The sequence below is a fragment of the Cnephaeus nilssonii genome (assembly GCF_951640355.1).
Source record: "Cnephaeus nilssonii genome assembly, chromosome: 4".
Classification (NCBI taxonomy): Eukaryota; Metazoa; Chordata; class Mammalia; order Chiroptera; family Vespertilionidae; genus Cnephaeus; species Cnephaeus nilssonii.
Window position 1 is genome coordinate 57,749,986 of NC_137075.1, and position 21,627 is coordinate 57,771,612.

At 36.4% G+C, this 21,627-nt stretch overlaps 1 protein-coding gene across 12 annotated transcripts in view; it reads left to right on the forward strand.

Moving 5' to 3' along the window:
* TCF12 (transcription factor 12) overlaps window positions 1-21,627 on the forward strand; it is a 374,687-nt gene that overhangs the window by 312,496 nt on the left and 40,564 nt on the right. For all 12 annotated transcript variants that reach the window (XM_079767779.1, XM_079767777.1, XM_079767781.1 and 9 more), the window contains 4 exons: window positions 12,354-12,459; window positions 13,497-13,636; window positions 13,893-14,037; window positions 14,338-14,402. In XM_079767779.1, coding sequence (XP_079623905.1) covers window positions 12,354-12,459; window positions 13,497-13,636; window positions 13,893-14,037; window positions 14,338-14,402 — 456 coding nt within the window. The remainder of the gene's footprint in view (window positions 1-12,353; window positions 12,460-13,496; window positions 13,637-13,892; window positions 14,038-14,337; window positions 14,403-21,627) is intronic.

The window sequence follows — 21,627 nt, forward strand, 5'->3', positions numbered from 1 at the left end:
CAGGATGGGGGCAAAAGTAGTTTAACAGTTGTTTGTGCGGAAAATAATACAATAATTGACAAATAATAATGCAAGAATAAACTCTGTTTCACATACTCAACAACTGTAAACCCACTTTTGCCCCACCCTCTATGTTTCTAACCAGGGCATGTGAGAATTAATGAAAGCACTTCTTCATTCTCTGATTGCTTCGGTAAGGCCTCTTTGAACTCTGTTAGCATTTGGTTGTTAACTTTTGTTAACTTTTGGGTAATATTTCTTAATAGAGTATAATCAAACCAAACTATTCATACTTAAACTCATTAAAAAGTATGTGTTCACACTGCCGGTATAGGTAGAGTTTTAGAAAATGTGAGAGGTAGATTTTGATGGGGTAATATAAGTGAGATTACTTGATCTGTATATATATTTCCTTGGCAACTGTCTTTCAAATGTGAAAATATTTTTCTTTTATGTTCAATTTTAAGTAAAATCGTCTGTTTGAAGGTGGTGGTGGTGGTGGTGGTGGTGGTGGTGGTGGTGGTGTGTGTGTGAGAGAGAGAGAGAGTTCAGTAAAATTAATTATACGGGACCCTTGAAGAGAGACTGTAACTCAAATTGAGTTTAGATTTTATTCTTTTGAGAGCACAGATCACTCTATTACAACATTTCTCTTTGTTCTACATTGGGGGGGGAGGGGGGAGCAACAGCTTTGATCTTATTAAGTATTTCCAGGCTTAGTGTAGATGACAGAGCTAGTATGGTAGAGAAGTGTAGCCTGAAATTGATAGCCTGCGCCTGATACAGGTCAGAGGTGACTTTTATGTTCCTGAAAAATGCATAAAGAGATGATATATTTATTGTCTTAGTCTTCTGTATCATAAGGCCCTGTGGTCTTATATGTATTTTCGTATATACATTTTATTTTTACCACCTCTATCTAGCTTTTTATTATTATTCTCTTACAACTCTTCAATAAGAAAATCATGTGGTATGCAATTACATTATCCTAAGACTGTAAATTCTTCAATCTTAGTATATATATTAGGAAATGTCTTCCTACCAATGCTTTATAGTAAAAACTAGCACTTTAAGTTAATATTTCTGGACCTGAAATATACTTCCTTATTTGAGTCATGGAATGTTTATATAATTCTCATAGTAAACAGGTTAAATTTAAGCTCACTGTTTGATACCATTTTATCAATTTGTTTTAAGATGATAGGGCAGATTAATATTTTGAAATGCTGATAAATTCACATTGATTTTATTTTTACGATTCCATTACGGGTATTGTGTGAGATCAAGAAATCCTAAGTGATACTGGCCTTAAACAAAATGCCCCCCCCCCCTTTTTTTTGTTTTATCTTTATTTTTAAATTTTCAAGTTGATTCTATATATTTTGATGATATTTGGGGTATTTTATTAAGGCTGACAGACTGTAGGGGGGAAAAATCAGAGAAGAGACATTTCATATTTTATTATTTAAGATTATGTGGCCGTATTGTATTGTTGGAACATAACAAGCTTGGACACCTATATGCAGAAAAGAAAAGACAAAAATATTAACCCTATTTTCCCACTGTTTGAAAAGTGAAGGGATTAATGTTCTGAATCATACATAGCTATAGTTAGCTACATTCTGTATCATACTGTAAGATATTAATATGTTTATGATAGAGGACTTAAAATCAATTGAATATTTTTTTTGAGATTTAAGAAATAACAAAAAGAAAAAAAAGTAAAAAATAGCAAGGAATAATGGGTTTCTGAACTCCTTATATATGAAGGACTTGGCCTGCATTCAGTTTTCTCATTGATATGACTAAATTGTGTCCTTTATGCAGAAAACTAGAAAGTCTTAGGGGTAAAGGAAGGAAAGTTTTGGAAGGAGAAGATTCCTCCTGTTTTCTTCACATTGAGGATTCTGGAGTTTCTGCCTTTCTCTCATCTGATCTGTCTCCATTTTCTAGGCCTTGAACTGAAGATGCTGCAAAGTATTCCAGGTATAAAAATTGCAGCAAGTACAGACATGATGCTCTTCTAATTGTATCAGGGGATTATTTTAATCTTATTAGAGACAACATAGAAACCCAAGTTTTAAAACTCAAGCTTAAAGACACATTTTGAATATTGAGCTTCTTTGTATAGAATCTGGGAAAGAAGAGGCAGGAACCAACATGATTATAAGGGCTACTCTGTCAGGAACTATGCTGGGGGCTTCATGTTTACCTCATTTAATTTTTGCATTCTATCATTTATCTGTTTCTAGCCTTTTATAAGTAAGGAGAATGAGGTTCAGGGAAGTTAAGTAACTTGCTCAAGCCCCATCCAGTTAGTAAGTGCTTAAGCCAGAATTGAACCCAGGTCTCTCTCCCAAGAGCAGGTTTTCTCTTTTATATCATCCAAGAGCAAGCAACTAGTCTCCATAGCAAAGGGCCTAACTTCACTTATCCTTACTACCATTTATATCAAAACATACTACAATGAAAAGAAAATGTAACAGAAAAACACTGGGCCATTCCAATAAACAAATAAATACATTAATTAATTAATTAATTAATTTTGATCAGGCTAGCAATTTTCTGAATGCTAATTGATGTGGTCAGTCAAGCAAATTTTTATTTCTGTTTAAGATGAAGAACTTAAAACTATCCTAAATATGTTTAAAAACTCAGGTTTCCTCTTCTAATAGAACTCGTAGTACTAGAAACTGGTTTAGCATAGTTTTAGCACCTTTCTGCCCACATAATTTGTATTTCATAAGAAGTAGGGTCTCAAGTACCTAAAATTGCATTGTAAATATTTCTAAGACTTATTTTTCAAATAAACATTTTCAGTTAATAAAAGCACAGAAACCCCTGTGAGAGTGTATAGAACTACATTTCTGTTTTGTTGCTAATTAACAAGGGAAAGAAAACACAATTAAATTAATTCAAATTTCCAGGCTGTTTGTGGGCCCAGTAGAGTTAAATCTAATGTATATGATGAGGAAAATATGAAGTCATTTAATAATTCTTTAAAGGTAGAATACTAAAGACATTGAATGACAAGGACTTCTTAAATCTTATTTGATTGTTTTTCCCTTTACGAAAAATATCTGAGACTATATTCCTGATATGAATCCAAGATCTTTTTTTTTTTTCTGATTCAAGTGAGCACAAATATCAGTGAGTTAAAACTATAGGCCCTGCCAAGAGAGTATGTTGTCACTGATCAACTTTATTAATGTTATAAAGAACTTTATGTCCCTTTTGACTAGTTAATAAACATGTTAAAGAAAGGGATCAGGTGCTGTATTGTTGGATCTAAATTTCTTTAAAATGCAGGTAACTAAGAAGTGTCACTCATTGATTTGTTCAAGTACTCTATTATCCTAGCATACAAATTTCTCAAACCCAATCTTTTAAAAATTTCACAGTTTATCTCTCAGGAAAATTTTGTGGTTATTATAGAAATGTTAGCAGTTACAATAAAGAGCTAATGAAATATACCCAGTGCTGTTAAGTTATAAAAATGTGCTTGATTTATCTAAGAAGTTTTTCTCACAATTGAAAACCAGTAATATTCAATTATGCTTGTTAGACAGCAGAAGTAGCAATTTTAAGAGGTTGTGTACCAAAACTGGATTCTTTTTTCTTACTGTTATTAGCAAGGACATTTTACTTCACCCTAAACATGTCTCCGGAAATTCTTAAAAAAAGATACTGCTCCTCTTATTTATGAAATTATTGAAAATATAAACATACCTTTCATAGAAATTATCATTGTTTTAGCAGGCTAATTAGGTGAAAAGAATCTTCCATATAGATGGTTTGTATGTCTCAGAGTTAGTCCTTGTGTTGTGCTTCAGACATTTTACTTTTTAATGCCTTTTGGTTTCAGTTCTTGTGGTATTTATTACTGGAACTATCCAAATATTTTCTCCCTAAGTTTGCAATCACCATAAAATCTATTGTCGTAGATTGGGCTTTATGGCAGTACTTGTTTATGTAATATTAAGATACTAAAAGCATTAAGATATTTATCAAATCTGTCATTTGTGTATTAGATATGGGGGAATCCTTTAATTAGACTGCTGTTTCATAGATTTAATTAAATGTTTTAATTTTTCTTTGGGGTTATGTTGTTTTAATTTTGATTAGAGAAGGAACAAGGAAAGTGGGAAGACTTAAATTTCAGAAACTTTAAAGTTTTGCCATTTAGGTTAAAGATGCTTTTTATCTGAGTGTATACATAATATCACTATTTATAGAAAATAATGGATTCAAAGTGATCAGAAGAATAAATAGGAAATCATTTTTAGGAAATTTCTTTAACTTCCTCTAACACTTATCTGGCATTCTTATCTGAGTGAGTATAATTATTAAACAACTTATCTACTCTTTTTTAAACAGCTTATTTTTTACTAAATTCAGGTCCCACAAAATTCAGGAAGCTGTTATTTGTGTGTGTTACTTTGTGTGGAACCTGCATAGGTAATCAGCAATAACTAAAAAGTAAATCTTATAGTAATTACTTAGTTTTTCTTAGTTTTTGAGTGTTAACTCTTAAATGTGCACATTTTAAAAATTATTGCCCCCCAAATTTAATTAATAGTATTTCAGGATTTGACTTGAGTTGGTATTTTCTTTTTCAGGTTTTAAGTACAAGCTTATAAAATTTTGTATTGTTTAATATAAAATATAGTTATATAAAATATAAGAATAATTAAATGGATGTTCCTGAACATGATTTCACATTTTTATTTTAAAATTCTGATGGTAGGATTAATTAGCCAAATGATTGTGTTTTATTTTGTTATTTTGGTAAGTTGATAACAATTGTGCTAAAGATTACTTCTATTTTTAGCATAATGTTTTTTACATATTGGAGCTTCATGTTAGCATGTATTAAAGCATTTAATGATATTTAACATATTATAACTTAAAATTTGAGAACTATTCAAAGCATCTTGACAAAAGAACAAATAGAAGCTTAAGCATATTGAAATCTTCGTAATAATTTCTGTCAGAACATGCTCAGAAAAATGGATAAGCTTCTCTATCTTCCTTTCCAAATTAGCTGAAGGTGTTCCCAAGGTGAGAATTTAGGCTGATTATGGTCTTGATGGGCCTTGGAGCTTATGAGACTGCTAGAATATTTCTTTCAAAGCAATTTATGTGATTTTAAACTGTTAGGTAAAGAAGAGTGATCTACACCTGTGTTGCTCTGTAGTAACCACTAGTCACATATAACTAAATTAATTAAAGTTTCATTTCCTCAGTTGTACTATACACCTTTCAAGTGTTCCATAGTCACGTGTAATTAGTGGCTGCTATTGTACAGCACAGATCTAGAACATTTCCATCATCACAGAAACCTCTATTGGTCAGTGCTCATCTAAAGCATTCTTCTCATTTTCTGTAGAAGGTATCTTAATTAGGATATACATCTATTCTTACTCTTCATCATTTGGAATATTTAAAAATATCAGTCATTGCCCTGACCGGTTTGGCTCAGTGGATAGAGCATCGGCCTGCAGACTGAAGGGTCCCAGGTTCGATTCTGGTCAAGGGCATGTACCTGGGTTGTGGGCACATCCCCAGTAGGGGGTGTGCAGGAGGCAGCTGATGGGTATTTCTCTCTCATCGATGTTTCTAACTCTCTATCCCTCTCCCTTCCTCTCTGTAAAAAGTCAATAAAATATATTTTAAATATATATATATATCAGTCACCACACAGGCTGTGAATCTATTTTAAAAAGCATGGGGAATGACGTTGTCTTTTAACTCTTCACTGGGTGTGACAAGATAAAAGAAAAGGTCATTTTAGCAAAAGCTTTTTACTTCCTTACATCTTTTCTCAATAAGCATCAGAAAATAATTATGCCTCCCTGCTTTGCATAGATGTTTCCAATATTAATTACATGAAGGATGCATTAAAATCAAGAGCACAGTACACAGCTCCAGCCTCTAAAGCTAAACAAAGTTGCTGCCCTGAATTTGGGTTTATCCATATGTCTGAACTGAACCTTCCAAACTGGAAAAAGGGAATCTGTTTTTGCTAACTTGACTCACATTGGTTGTTATGGGCTAAAACATTCCAAGGATAATTGTGTGATCGCTATAATTGTAAATATCCATCCCTGGTGTACTCTATTACTCTTAAAAAGTCAATTTGGGTGGATGAGATGAGGACATTAAAGATATTAATGTGGATTTGTTCTTTAACAGTGAAAGGGAGATACTCTAAGATTTTCAGTATATATTCATTCAAGTTGGAATAAATGTTATGGTTCTGTTCACCAGACACTCAAATTTTCTGTCACCATTCCTGAAGGAGAAAATGTAAGTGCTTGGGAAAGAAGAAAGACAGTCTCATGATAGCTACTGTGAGCCTGACATTCTTAAATGGAGCTAGAATTCTAAAGACAATTTCTGAGTACCACATTTTAATAGAACATCTTAAATTACTTGTAGTTTTTTCTATTTTTTTTAATAATTTGACTTCTGGTAGATTTTAATCATCTTAAAGCATACATATTCTTTTCTCTTAATTTTGAGATTGTTTGTTGTGATACGAAATCATACTTAAGATTTAAATATATGATTAGATCATTTAACTAGAAAAAAAAAACTGGCATCTATGTGCAGGTGATCAGATGACATAAGCAGTCTGGTTTTAATTTGTAGCCAGTACTGATTGTAACTAAAAGAGACTTGCTCTTTTTGTGGAATTGGCTGACTATTTCCCTGCATCTGGAGTTAATAAAGTCTTTGAGACCACATCAGTTGCGCTTTTCCGCAAGAACTCTTTGATCTGAAAAATCAAGACTGGCACAACTGCTGCTTCATAACATTGCATCTATGTTTTTGCAAGCTATGGTTAAGATACCAAAAGTAAAGTTCTTTGGCTGGGTTAGAAATGCTGTTAGATGGGCCCAAGAACCATGTTTTTCAAAACATTTTTATTAAGATACAAACTTTGAACTTACGTTAGTAAATATATGATAAACTTATGGTAGTTTAGTTTTTACCATTTTCATTTATAAGCTCTGTCCTTCAAAAGTCCATTTATTTTTCAAACTCTGTTTATAAAAACTAACATCAAAAATAACTTTACCTCTAAAATGAGTCCATTTTATTTTCTCTGTATACTTTCAAAATGTTTACAAGAGTAGGCAAGTCTCTTCTCCTTGGTGTGATTTATATCAGTTTTTCTTGCTTTACACGACAGCCATCTATTAACCATTATCTGATCAGTATAGTCTTTATGTGACAGCAATTTGTAAAGCAGTAAAGTGAGATTTATCTTTTTATTAAAGTAAGTATATTTTGTTCAGAATACAGTGAATTGAATGGTAATAAGGATAAAGAAATATAAATTGGTAAATTATGTATAAATTTAAACGGGCAAATTATGTAGTTTTTTGTGTGAAATGACATCAAAACTGGAGTTTTTTCATAATTATCAGTGGGAGGCTTACCTACTGTTTTAGTCTATAACCTGTATAGAAATAGAGAATTTTTTATTTCATACTTTCAGATCAGTGATGATGTGTATAATAAATAAGCATTTGCAACAAAATAAGACATGTTCTAATCCTGGTTTCTAAATTTTATTCTCATTGTATTTTCTTGCTACATCTTTGGATTTACTTTATTTTTTGTTGTTTGTGGTTTTAGCCTACTTTGGGAAAAACGATATATAAAGGGAATAGAGAGCATCTATCTGTGGCTGAATTTAGACACTGAATCTTGATTAAAAGAAAAAAATACAAAATTCCTCTATTGAAAACTTTTTCTTGCCTATCATAGCCTATATAATACATTCCAAACACATTTGTGTATACCCAATTATTTCATTTTCACACTGTTTTTATGTAATAACACTAAGCTAGAAAACTGTTTAATATATACACTGAGTGGCCAGATTATTATGAACGCATAATAATCTGGCCACTCAGTGTATATCCTATATAATCTATATAATAAAAGGCTAATATGCAAATTGTCCCCTCGACCAGGAGTTCGACCAGCAGGCAGGCCGGCCAACTGCCCATGTCCCCTCCCCCTGGCCAGGCTGGCCGGACCCTACCCATGCATGAATTTATGCACCGGGCCTCTAATCTAATCTAATAATAGACAAATATGCAAATTGACCGCACCTTCGCTACGCCCAAGCCACGCCCACCAGCCAAACCACGCCCACCAACCAATCAGGACGAATATGCAAATTATCAAAACAAAGATGGCGGCTAATTTGCATATCGCGACAGTGTAGAAAGAAGCCAAGAGCTGCAGAAGGGAGCAAAGCTGCAGAGAAGCAAGCAAGCCGGGGGGTGGGGGGGTGGGGGGGGTGAAGCGGAGGCGGGGCCGGGGGAGAAGGAAGTTGAGCAGGTGGGGCCGGGGGAGAAGGGGCGGGGCCGGGGGAGAAGGGAGGAGCAGAGGCGGGGCCAGGGGAGAAGGGAGGAGCGGAGGCGGGGCCGGGGGAGAAGGGAAAAACAGGCAGGCTGGCAGAGAAGGCGGGCCGGGGGAGAAGGGAGGAGCGGAGGCGGGGCCGGGGGAGAAGGGAGGAGCGGAGGCGGGGCCGGGGGAGAAGGGAAAAGCAGGCGGGCTGGCAGAGAAGGCGGGCCGAGGGAGAAGGGAGGAGCGGAGGCGGGGCCAGGGAAGAAGGAAGGAGAGCTGGCTGGCAGAGAAGTTAGAAAAGCAGGCGGGCTGGTGGAGAAGGCGGGGGCGGGGGACAAGGGAGGAGAGCAGGCAGGGTGGGGTAGAGTGCAGCAGGAAACCCTATTGCAGGATTTTTCCTGCAACGGGAACGCTAGTCCTCTAATAAAATGGTAATATGCAAATTAACCATCACTCCGCTACATAAGCCACGCCCACCAGTCAAGCCACGCCCACCAGTCAATCAGGGCGAGTATGCAAATTAACCCCCATCCAAGATGGCTACAGCCACAGAGAGCAAGGTTTCCCAGGTAACAGAGCAAGCCAAGCTTTCCCATAGCCGTTGCAGGCCTAAGCCTCCATTCAAGCTACAAAGTTTCAATTATAGAAGGTAAACAAATTCAAACAAATGGCGGCAGAATGGAGCTTGAGAGAGCAGGCCAGGGTTGCTGGCGGCAACAGGGGAAGCAAAGCTTTCCGCACTCCCTGGCCGGGCTCACCCGCTTAAGGCTACAAAGTTTCAATTGTAGAAGGTGAATTAACTGCCACAGAAATGGCTGCCGCCCGGAGGGAGCAGCAGGCTTGGCTCCACTCCAGGCTACAAAGTTTCAATTGTAGAAGGAAAATAAATTCCAGATACCAGGCCTCCGCTTGGGTTGCCAGGGGGTGTGGCCGGCCTGCAAACCACCACAGGCCCCTCACTCAGGCCGCCCCACGCCCCAAGGGAACCCCACCCTGATCAGGGACACCCTTCAGGGCAAACCAGCTGGCCCCCACCCGTACACCAGGCCTCTATCCTATCTAATAAAAGAGTAATATACAGATTGATCTTCACTGCAACACACAATATAGCTGCCCCCATGTGGTCAAAGGTCCTGCCCCCATGTGGACACAAGATGGCCACTACAAGATGGCCAGCAGGAGAGGGCAGTTGGGAGGCACCCAGCCTGCAAGGGAGGGCAGTTGAGAGGAACCAGGCTTGCAAGGGAGGGCAGTTGGAGGTGATCAACCCTGTAGGGGAGGGCAGTTAGGGGTGACCAGGCCGGCAGAGGAGGGAAGTTGGGGGCAAACAGGCTGGCAGCGGAGTGGTTAGGGGGTGATCAGGCTGGCAGGCAGAAGTGGTTAGGGGCAATCAGGAAGGCAGGCAGGCAAGCAGTTGGGAGCCAGCAGTCCTGGATTGTGAGAGGGATGTCCGACTGCCTGTTTAGGCCCGATCCCACCAGTATCAGGCCTAAACGGGCAGTCGGACATCCCTCTAGGAGTCCCAGATTGGAGAGGGTGCAGGCTGGGCTGAGGGACAACCCCCCGCCGTGCACGAATTTCGTGCACTGGGCTTCTAGTATATATATATATACATACACACACACACACATACACACACACACATACACACACACACACACATACTGAATGGCCAGATTATTATGCGTTCAGAGATAATAATAATCTGGCCACTCAGTGTATATTAAACCATTATATATGTATATATATGAAACATTTTATCTACCATATTGCCCTATCTGGGATCCTTCTGGATAATTTATAAGAATATATCTTGTCCCAAACTTCTCAGGTATCACAGGTGTATTTTTACCTTTGGAATCTAAAAAGTAGGAAACTAACCTGAGTTCCTAATCCATCAAAAAGACACACCTGTGCAAGTATTAGCACAGGTAGCAAAAAGAGTAAAAATTGACTTTTTAACCTTTTATGTAGATGAATTTTTCAGATCACATTAGACAGATGTAAGAAACAGTATTTGAAGACTGAACAGGGACAATACATAACATTATAACTGCTCCTATAAGAATGATACTATTAGCTAATACTTGGTGAGTGATCATTGTTCTAAACATTATATATATATCATCTTGTCTGATCTTTCTACCAACCACCTGATGCAGGCAGGTACTGTTAGCACTATCTTTCAAATGATATAGTTGAGTCTGGAGGGTTAAGTAATTTTCCAAAGTCTTTACAGTTAGTTAATACCTCAGTGAAAGACTAAATGGAATATAAATGATAGTTTATGAAAATAAAAAATTTGGCTCCCATTGTAATCTGAGTGTGTGCTTCCTCAACATTTTTTATTAGTGCATAGAAATATGTGCTCAGGGTAAAAATATCAAACTGTGTGGAAGGGCATAAAGTAAATGTCCTCCTTCCCAGTTCTAAGTCCAGATGTGTAACCATTAAGTTTCTCATATATAATTCCAGAAATTTCTTATGCTTATGAAAAAAATACGATTTTTTACACATGCTCCCATAATTTTAGTTAATGGGACTCTTAAGTGGACTCTTAGGATTTCTACTTAAGTGGACTCTTAGGATTTTTATTTTGGAGTGAATTTTAATGTACGTATTCTTATCAGACCAAATAAAAGAAGTGTTTTATACACTGTTCATAATACACCTTTCCATTCTTCCTGACTCCTGCTTTACTTTTACAGACCATGTATTACCTTAAATGTATTCTTTTTTCTTCTTGGTTTCAGTGGTCATCATGTAAATAGTTTGATCATGTTCCCAGTATTAGTTATGTGGCCCCGCCGGTGTGGCTCAGTGGTTGAGTGTCGACCTGTGAACCTAGGTTGCTAGTTCAATTCCCGGTCAGGGCACATGACCGGGTTGTAGGCTCAATCCCTAGTAGGAGGCGTGCAGAAGTTAGCTAATTAATGATTCTCTCTCATTATTTACATTTCTGTCCCTCTCTCCCTCTTCTTTCCTCTCTCTGAAATCAGTAAGAACATATTTTTAAAAAAGTTATTTGGTTGACCCTTTAGTTTTCCAGAAAAATGCCGATGTTGTCCATTTGCCCGTTCAAAATGTTCATATTTTGCTTATCTGAAGCAAAGATGTGCCAAAGGAAATTAGTGCTGCTCTGACAAATGAGTTTTTTAAATAGTAATAAAGCATAGTAGCACTTAATCTAATGTATTTTTTTAATAAATCTTGTAGCCCTAACCGGTTTGGCTCAGTGGATAGAGCGCAATCTGTGGACTGAAGAGTCCCAGGTTTGATTCCGGTCAAGGGCATGTACCTTGGTTGCGGGCACATCCCCAGTGGGGAGTGTGCAGGAGGCAGCTGATTGATGTTTCTCTCTCATCGATGTTTCTAACTCTCTATCCCTCCCCCTTCCTCTCTGTAAAAAATCAATAAAATATATTTTTAAAAAAATAAATCTTGTAACAGTGAAAAGAATGAATTTTTATGATTAAACCCAAATTTTATTTCATGCTCTGTTCAAAAGACATTTGTTTCCATCATCACATTTTGAATTGTGAGTTTATATGAATTTATGTCTTATAAGCAGAGTCAACATTTATGACTTTATTCAACCACCTGGTATAATTGTCACACAAAGATTATTACAGGAATATAAGGTTGGGGCAGGTTTACAGTTATGAGTACACAAAACAGAGTTTATTCTTGTATTATTATTTATTGACAATTGCATTATTTTTTATACAAACAACTAAATCTACTGTTGCCCCACCCTGTATTTGGAGTAGTGTTTTTCTCTAGTAATCAGCTAAAAATAAATATGTAGATAGTAACCAAGTTAGACATTATTTATGTGGATTTAAGCAGTTTCTTTGGATCTGTGTTAGGTCTTCGTAGATATGAGGTAAGCCTTTTATAGACCTTTATAATGCTACAATCATTATACATAAGTGACATGAGAGTAATTTACATTTTAATTAAATTTCCTATTTAATTTTAAGGTATATGCACCATCCCCAAATTCAGATGATTTCAACCGTGAATCTCCTAGTTATCCATCTCCCAAGCCACCAACCAGTATGTTTGCTAGCACTTTCTTTATGCAAGGTAAGTACTGCCAAGTAGTTGTCAAATACTACAGCAGTTATCTATTGTATATTAGCTAAAATTGTACAGTTGTGAGGAAAAGGAATACCTTTATAGGAATTCAGACATTTTTTATCTAGGTGTTTTTGGCTGATGTAAATGAAAATTTATTTTTAAAATTCTCTAGTGCGATTTATTGCTGACTGCATTGTTGGACTATCCAGCAAACCATTGGAGTGCCCATCTAGTGTTAATTGAATTTATAATTGATTTAAACTGAGAAAAATGAATTTTTTATTTTATAATTTAAATGTATGAAAGATATTAACAACTCTAGTTTTTTATTTAAATTACAGATTCATATCATTCCTAGAATTACCAATATAAATAAAGAGTGAATATCATAGGACAGAATATGACTTGTTAAGATAGAAAAAGTATTACATTTCCAATAATTTATGTCTAGCAAATCATTTTTATTTGGTCTCCTGTGGTTTTGGACTATGGAAAGCATATACTATGGGAGCAATAAATTACTGCATAAGTGGTTCCTTGACTTTACATTGGTGAATGAAGTCATTGCTAACACATTTCATTTGAAGGCTGACTGTAACATAGTCATTATCAATTACTTAGGTTTACTTTTATAGAAACTTCTTTATTCTGCAGTTTCAGAATGTTTGATATAAGGTAAATTGTTTGTTATAGATTAAGGAATTTAAAAAAAATATTTATGAGTATACCACTTAACCTAAAATTAAATTCAATCTATCCCCAAATTTGGAATTTTTATGATCCTTGCTATTAAGCTAGATCTTTTAAGGATTTTTATAATAGTTTATCTACTGGTTTGGATTACTTTTTCTCTAATTGTAAAGCTTTATTCCTTCTTTTTAGATAGTCATTATGCAGTTTGAAGGGAAGAAAACTAGATAGAAGACTAGGTTGGAAAGGGGAGGGAAAAATATCTGGAGGGTACCCTTTGAATTTTTATAGCATCATCAAAATAAGAAAAAAATTTAGCTAAGGAAAATTTTATATTTCTCTTTTTGTCTTAGATGGGACCCACAGTTCTTCTGATCTTTGGAGTTCATCAAATGGGATGAGCCAGCCTGGTTTTGGTGGAATTCTGGGGACCTCCACTTCCCACATGTCTCAATCCAGTAGTTATGGCAGCCTTCATTCACATGACCGCTTGGTAGGCTGTAACACATGACTAGAGTGTAGCAGCACTTTGTCCTCACTTGTGCTTCTTATTGGATTACAAGTGTAAGATTTGGTTCTGCCAAAACTTCTGAAGTTTGAAATACGTCTAAGCTACTGCATTAAGCATGCCATTTCAGCTGCTAACTTGTGATGTTCTTTTTCACCTGTTACAGTAGTTGTCCAGTTATATGTGCATATTGTTCAGAAAATGTATTTAATACGGTATGTCTCTTTCCCCCTTTCCCTAGAGTTATCCTCCACACTCAGTTTCACCAACAGACATAAACACGAGTCTTCCACCAATGTCCAGCTTCCATCGTGGCAGTACCAGCAGTTCACCTTATGTTGCTGCTTCACACACTCCTCCCATCAATGGATCAGATAGCATTCTAGGTAAGCTTTTTCAAGTTGGCAAAACTCCCTAGTTATGGGAATTTCAGTCAACCCCATACCTTTTAATATATTTTTAGTATTGAATTTAAAAATGAAAGGAAAATAATAAATCTTTTCATTTTCCTTAATGTAGAAACATCTTTAGCTACTAAGTACAGCACATGCAGAGTATTTGCTAGTTTATTATGACAGTTGTGAGATAACAATTAGAGAGCACCCTTGAAATAATGGCAGAGTGCTAAAAAAAAGCATGCCAGCTTGCTAAAATTCTTGATTTGTCTGTCTACTTGAAATATTCAGGAACCAGAGGGAACGCTGCTGGAAGCTCACAGACAGGTGATGCACTTGGAAAGGCTTTGGCGTCTGTGAGTATCGATTTTATATATTCTACTAAATGAATATTACACTGCTGAAATGTAGTGATTATATTTTGTGGGTAGTAGGTGTCATAATTAAAGGATAGAGTTATAACAGGATCAACTTCATTACTCATTTAGCACTATTCTCAGTTTGTATCAATTCATACTGCCCTTAAAATAACTTTTGAGAACATTCCCCCAAGATCTATTCTTCTAACTCTAATTTAAATATATGTCTTTGTCTTAATGGAATAGATGTAGGTCTAAGGAAGAGACATTTGGACATTTTTAAATCTGAGATTAACATTTAAAGCTATGTATTAGTTTCAAATACTTAGTGAGCTGCCCATTAACGTAAGTCAGGTGGAACCAAGAAAGACAACTCCGTTATTTCCTGATCCAGAGAAGGAAGTGCTTTTATAAGGAATTGTTCCTAGACAGAAATTATTTACATATTTTTTAAAAGGAAAAAAGAATCATGTGCAAATGATTCATTCAAAAAATGGGAAATGAGAGCCTTCCCTACAAAAAGCCAGATTCATTGAAGAATTTGTGCTAAAATTAATAAAACTGATTTGGAGGAATTTCATAGTATTTTCTTGAGCATTTAGTTTATATCACATCAAGACATTAATGGCAAAGCAATGATTTGCTTTAATAAAAGCAATGATTATGTTTTAATATGTAATCCGTAAAACGTTAAAACTGAAATCTCTTATTTTGGAATTTTTGGGGGAGAGCATTTACCAGAAATTCATAAAGATTACAAATCTAATTATTTAAAAGAGGCTCCACTTCTTTATACTTTCTGAAGTTTTTCCTTAGGGTTTTTCTTTTTTTTTTCTCCTCAATAACATGTCTCTCAGAATTCCCACAGACTTGTCTTACATTTTCTACGAAGTGCAGTTAACTTTGTCAAATACATTTGCTGCTGTTCATGGGGAATTACTCTCACTTAATGTGAGAGTAATTAATAGGAAGCAACTATTGAACCCTTAAGAAGGTAAACCTCTTTGATTATGGTTTCTGTAAATGAGCCTTTCTTTGCAGCCAAGTACAAGTTTCTTGAGAAATGAAGCCAAGTCAAACTTATCTATCACATAATGGAGCCCTGCACAAAATAGAACTCAGTAAATGTTTGTTGAATTCAGTCTTTCATCATATGATACAAATAGTAGTGATAACACACAAAAATAGCGGCTATAATTTGAATGGTTACTGGGTGCTAGGCACTATACTAAGCATTTACATGACTTTTTTCATTTAATCCTAAAAAAAACCCTGTGAGGTTGGCATTATTTTCCCCATATTACAGATGAGGAACTAAGGTTTAAAATGTCAAGTGACTTCAGCTCAGAAAGATTAGGTCTCTTGCCCTAAGATCACCAAGGTAGGTATGGTGAAGTCCATATATATTAGATGAGAACCCTGAACTGATGAGCTTTACTAGTTTGTACTTCCAGAAAGAGCAATGATACGGTGAGTTGTTTTAAAGATTGGTGAGGATTAAACAAAGGCAGTTATCTACTTATTTGTCACCTGGTGAAAACTACCTATTTATGAAGAAAATTATTCTATAACTAGAGGCCCGGTGTATGGATTTGTGCACCGGTGGGGTCCCTCAGCCTGGCCTGTGAGGATTGGGCCGAAACCAACTCTCCGACATCCCTTGAGGGGTCCCAGATTGTGAGAGGTTGCAGGCCAGGCTGAGGGGCCCCATTGGTGCACGATCGAGGCCAGGGAGGGACTGTAGGAAGGCTCCAGGGCATGTCCAGCCCATCTCACCCTGTTCCCATCAGCCAGACTCCAGCAGCAAGCTAACCTACCAGTCGGAGCATCTGCCCCCTAGTGGTCAGTGCTGTCATAGCGGCCTGTCGAATGGTCGGATACTTAGCATATTAGGCTTTTATTATATAGGACTAGAGGCCCGGTGCATGAAATTTGTGCACAGGTAGGGTCCCTAGGCCGAGCAGGCGATCAGGGCTGATTAGGGCCTTCCAGCTGCCAGCTGGGGCCTCCCTTCCCCAGCTGCTGGCCACTGGCTGGGGCCTGCCTTCACTCCACACCGCCCCCTGGTGGTCAGCGCATATCATAGTGAGCGACCGAACTCCTGGTCTCCCTGGAGTTTGCATATTAGGCTTTTATATAGAGAGATATTAAGTCCAAGGGCCTCCTAGGTGTTTGATTGGCCTGCCGTATTCCTTGTGCTGATTCTGAAAGAATCCAGTTGCATATATTGCACATGTAGGAGGACAAATAATATTTGAGCCTTTAATACTAGGAACTTTTAAAAAAATATAACCTGCATTCCAGGGGCTTTTTTCTTAAAAGAAAATTTATGGGAAGGAATCTTGGCATTCAGGTAGGCAAGAATTAGTGATGTCCTTCAAGCTCCTTTCCAGTTACCTTTCAAGTCCTTGACTATTTTCCCATATTTATGACCAACATATGAGCCAATCAGTTGGCATTTAGAAAAGTAAATCCAAAATCAGTGTTAGTGGAAGCCAGGGAAGAATGTTTAATCTAGTTAGTGGGTGGGCTTTGGTTGTCATGGAAACTCAATTCTGTCATCCTATGTTGTTACTAGGCAGGAGCAGCCAGGTCATTCCATAAATCATTTCTGTCATAGCTGATGGTGATGCATTCCATCTGCTCCATCACTGCATGCCATAGTCTGCACACTTCAAATCCCTTACTTCAATCCATCTGCTGCCCCCTCCCCACTGGACACCTCCCCCAAATACATTCTTTCTCTAACTCCATTACAAGACTCACATTCACTTTAGTGCTCTCAGAATGTACTGAAAAGCAATACATTACATTGGACATAGGAAGGATTAGAAGAGATGAGGAGAAGGAATTTTATGAGGATTACATTTAAGAGGCTGGCATATCAGAATTTTATGTTTGATATTATAAATCTTTGAAAATGGTGACCAGGAGTATTTTGAAATGTTAAGTTCTTTATATTGTGACATTTTTAACATAGCATCTAGTTTTAGATAGAGAAGCACCATCCTACTGTCATTGGAAGATATTTTAGCACCCCAGTTGTCTGTTATATGTCTTAGAAGGTCTTTCATGTGTAAAACATCAGAGGGTACAACCTTTGTTCTTCAGTTTAGGTATTAAAGAGCACATAAAATACTGTGTGATTAAACATGTAAAGCCAGATAATACATTTGCAAAGGTTCCTTTATTTTAGGTTTAAGCCTGGATAATTGTGGTCTTAATCTCAGGATAGCTAAAAAGAGAATTGTACATGAAAGTATTTACACAAAGTTCCCAAAGCCCTGTGGATTATGCATTAGTTTAGATAATAAACTAGGGTAGATAGAAGGAAAGGAAAATCTGGGCATTCGTGCCGTTTCTAATGCATTTCCCTGAACATTTGCCAGACAATAACCCTTTAAGATTGTGCCCATGGAGAGTTATATAGAGGAAGAAACATCTGGTTTATTTCAGTGCTTAATACCATATCAAAACACTTGGTCTTTAATTTAGAGGAGATCAAACAAGAGAACTGTTTAACTTTGTTGATTATATCAGACTTCTTTGTGATAATTTATGTTTCGATTTCTACCTCAGAGCATAGAAGAGAGAGTTTTAATCTGGATAGTTAAATGGTCAGTAGTCTTTAACAAAAGAAAAGAAAATTCAGGGAAGTTGATGTTTAAAAGTAATTCATGAAATAAGTGTCTTTGTTCCTTAGACTCAATAACATTAGCATAATAAAGATTAACTGAAATGTGCACTGTAGTGTTTAAAAAATTGGGCTCACAGTTCCAAGGTTGGGCTTGGGAGCTCCCTATTGTTTCTTTTTTGTCTGAGGCCCTTTTCATTACCCTCTGGCTTATTGGCACCCTGCTGATTGGAATGGACCATGACTGATAGGAGGAGGAGCCTTATTTGTTGCAGTAAAATGAGGCATATTACCTCTTAAGCCTGGCAGAAGGTATTGGGAGTTATTCATCATTGGTCATTTAACAGTACCGAGGACCATGGCTGCATGCGGAATGAGTCTTACTTTGTGTTTATGCTCTAGATTCTAAATCACTCCCGTTCCCATTTTTAAATGACTGACTTTTTTCTTTTTCTTTTTTCTTTCAAACATCACTGTAGGAGTTCTTTAAGGTCAAAAAGTAATGTATTCCTGATTTAGAATACTCTCTGTCAAATAAGACCTTATGTTTAGAATTTCTTAAGTAATACAACAATTTCTATATAGAATAAGTATAATTTGTATGTGTTTTGGTAATAGAATAATCATGCAGAGGTGAAGTTTAACTAACTGACCTGTGATCTAAAAGGCTGTATTATTTTGCCTTTTTAACATTGTGTTGCTCCTCCTCTCCCCGCATACACATTCTTTTTATGAAAGCAACAGGGACAAAAAGCCTGTAGTTTGCCAGGATTTTTGTTCAGGAAAAGTATTAATAACAATTCTATCTGTTATCACTTTAGTTTAGGGCAGAGTAGAACGAGGGAATGTGATGGGTGAGTAGAAAAAAATGTTTTTTATAAAGAAGAAAAAGTTGTCACCAGTCCTTTGCAAGGTTAGGGATTATGTAACACTAATGGCAGAGTTATCAGGGAGAATAAATATTGATAGTTTAGTTATATTCTCAAAAGTTTATATCTGCCTAACAGTGTGGTATGGACAGCTTAGTACATTAACATTAATTCTCAGAAATAGTGGAACCTCACTATATTGTTCTCAAAGCTTACACCATAAAACTGATTTGTAAGTGAATTCATCTTTATAACAAGATCTTTTTCACCCTTTTGGTATTCCTGTTGAGGAACCCCATTTACATAAATACTAAGGTAAATAACTACCACTTACTGAGTCCTGCTTTATAATACAAGTATTAATAGCAAATTTTAAGTGTTGGGCTCACAGTATTAATCTGTCAAGTATTAAAACAATATTGAGCACCTACTTGTACATGAGAGTGACAAACGATAATGGTTTTAATGTTGAATCTGCCTTCAAATAATTTACTTTCAAGGAGAGAAGATAACAGGCATACAAAAAATAATGATAGTGTATCACATAGTTTGAAGTAAAAAAAACAAAGAGAAGTACAGGTTATTCTAAGAGTACAAAGGAGGTGACAATTGAGCTGTACTGTGATGTGTATAGGATTTCTCTGGGAGAAGTTAAGAAACAGGAGCTTTGAAAGGATAAGCTATGTTCAGAAAATAAAAATAAAATTATTTTGTTTGGATAATAGGGTACATAATATTATATGTAGGTTAAAGTGTAGAAAGATATGTTTGTGTGACCACATTATAAAAGATATCAAATCTCATTCTGTTTTATTTAGGCAACAGGAAGCACTGCATGGCATTTGACTGTTCAAAACTGGTGAGGACAATAGCTCAGGCAATTATGTATGGAATGAAAGAAGCAGGGAGTAGCGGGGGCTATAAAGACTTAAATAGTTTAGCCACAAGTTCTAGTAAAGGTCTGAGGAAGTGTCATGTCACTGAGAATGATGTGTGCCTATTCCAGAAACTAGAGAATTGTGGGTATTGGGATCTATGGTGGGAAGTGTGGAGGGACCTGGGGAAAGGAGGAGAGAAAGTGGTTCTCATCACCATGAGAAGGGTGGTGCTAAGGCAGAGAAAACAGAAGAGTAGACATGGGAAGGGTAGGAAGCGTGGGGCAGTGATGAAAGTTTGGGCTTGGAATTACTGAACTTGAGATGGAAGAAGAATAGGTCCATATGGAGAAGTCGAGCAATCAGTCTGAGGATAGAGATGTCAATTTAGGAGTCATTCACAGGGATGTCATAGTTGGTACTTAGTGAAGAATGGTTTTATCAAGAGTTAACACAGATAAATAGAAAAGAAACTGGAAATCTACATTAAGAGAACTGGAAGAGTAAAAGAGGGGTGGTCTAGGTAAATAATCCAAGGATTTAAAAGAAATTCTCAAATAGTAACTTCTTGAAAGGATGATATCATTCATTCTTTCAACAAATATGTACATATTTACCAGCACTGTTGTAGAGTCTGAAACTACTGCAGATTCTGTATAATTCAGATTTTTGTCTGAATAAGACCAAGTCCTTGCTTTTCTGGAGCATACATTTTACTAGGGGAAAGGGTAAGAGACTGATAATTAGCAAGTAAACAAATTTGGACAATTAGGAATTAATGTAAGCAGTATGAAGAAAACAAAAGCAGGAGGGTGTAACAGAGAGGGAATGCTATTTCTCCAATACTTGCATGTTGTCGATCCTTACAGACAAGGAAATTAAAAAATCAGTCATTTGGTCTAGTTTATGATGAAGTTCTGCATGGAATTGAAACTTTTCTCCTCATCCACCCACCATCAATATTATCAACCTTTTCCTCCCTTGCCAATATTCTCTCTTTTTTCAAATTGATTTTAGAGAGGAAGGTAGGGAGATGCGGAGGAGAGACATCAGTGTGACATAGATGTATCAATTGGTTGCCTTCCATATGTGCCCTGACTGGGAATCAAACCTTGGACCTTGCAGTGCACAGGGACGATACTCCAACACCGGCAGGGCTCTCCCTTACCAATATTATAGTCCAAGCATATTCCATAAAACTTAGCATAAGTTGTTCAGAAAAGATATAATTATTTGAATCTTAAACATGAGAAATAGTAATTTATAAAAGTAAAAGGGTATGTGAAGATATGTTTGTGTTGAAGTTTGATGAGCTTAATCTAATTTACTTAAGTGGTTGAAATAAATTACTATGTTTATGCAGTCCACTGGGAACCAAAATTTGACTGTTAGCTAATTTTCTCATGTTCCCTGAATTTTTTAAAAGGTAGCAACTTTAATACCAGCAATATTGATCTTATACTGTCTCCCTATTACTAAATCTTCCCATAAAGTCTTCTGAAGACTTCTTGATAGCTTTGCTTTTTCCAAAATGGCTTTCTAACTTAAATATACAACTTCTAGGTCTGCTATTTAGAGAGAACTTGCTTAAATGCATTTGCAATTACAATTTAGTAACATCATACAATTTGGAGTATTTTATTTGAGGTAGATATATCCATTTCTATGCAAAGGAACATAGACTTTCTGGCCTCTTGCAATGTAATTAGCGCTGTCTTATTTTTTTTAAATGAAATGTTGTTTGATGATTATGATTTGTGGAATTTTGCTTTACATGAGACTGTCCCAACATCTGACTTTTTTCAGCATATTACACTGTCTTTAAAACCAATTCTGAGACCCCT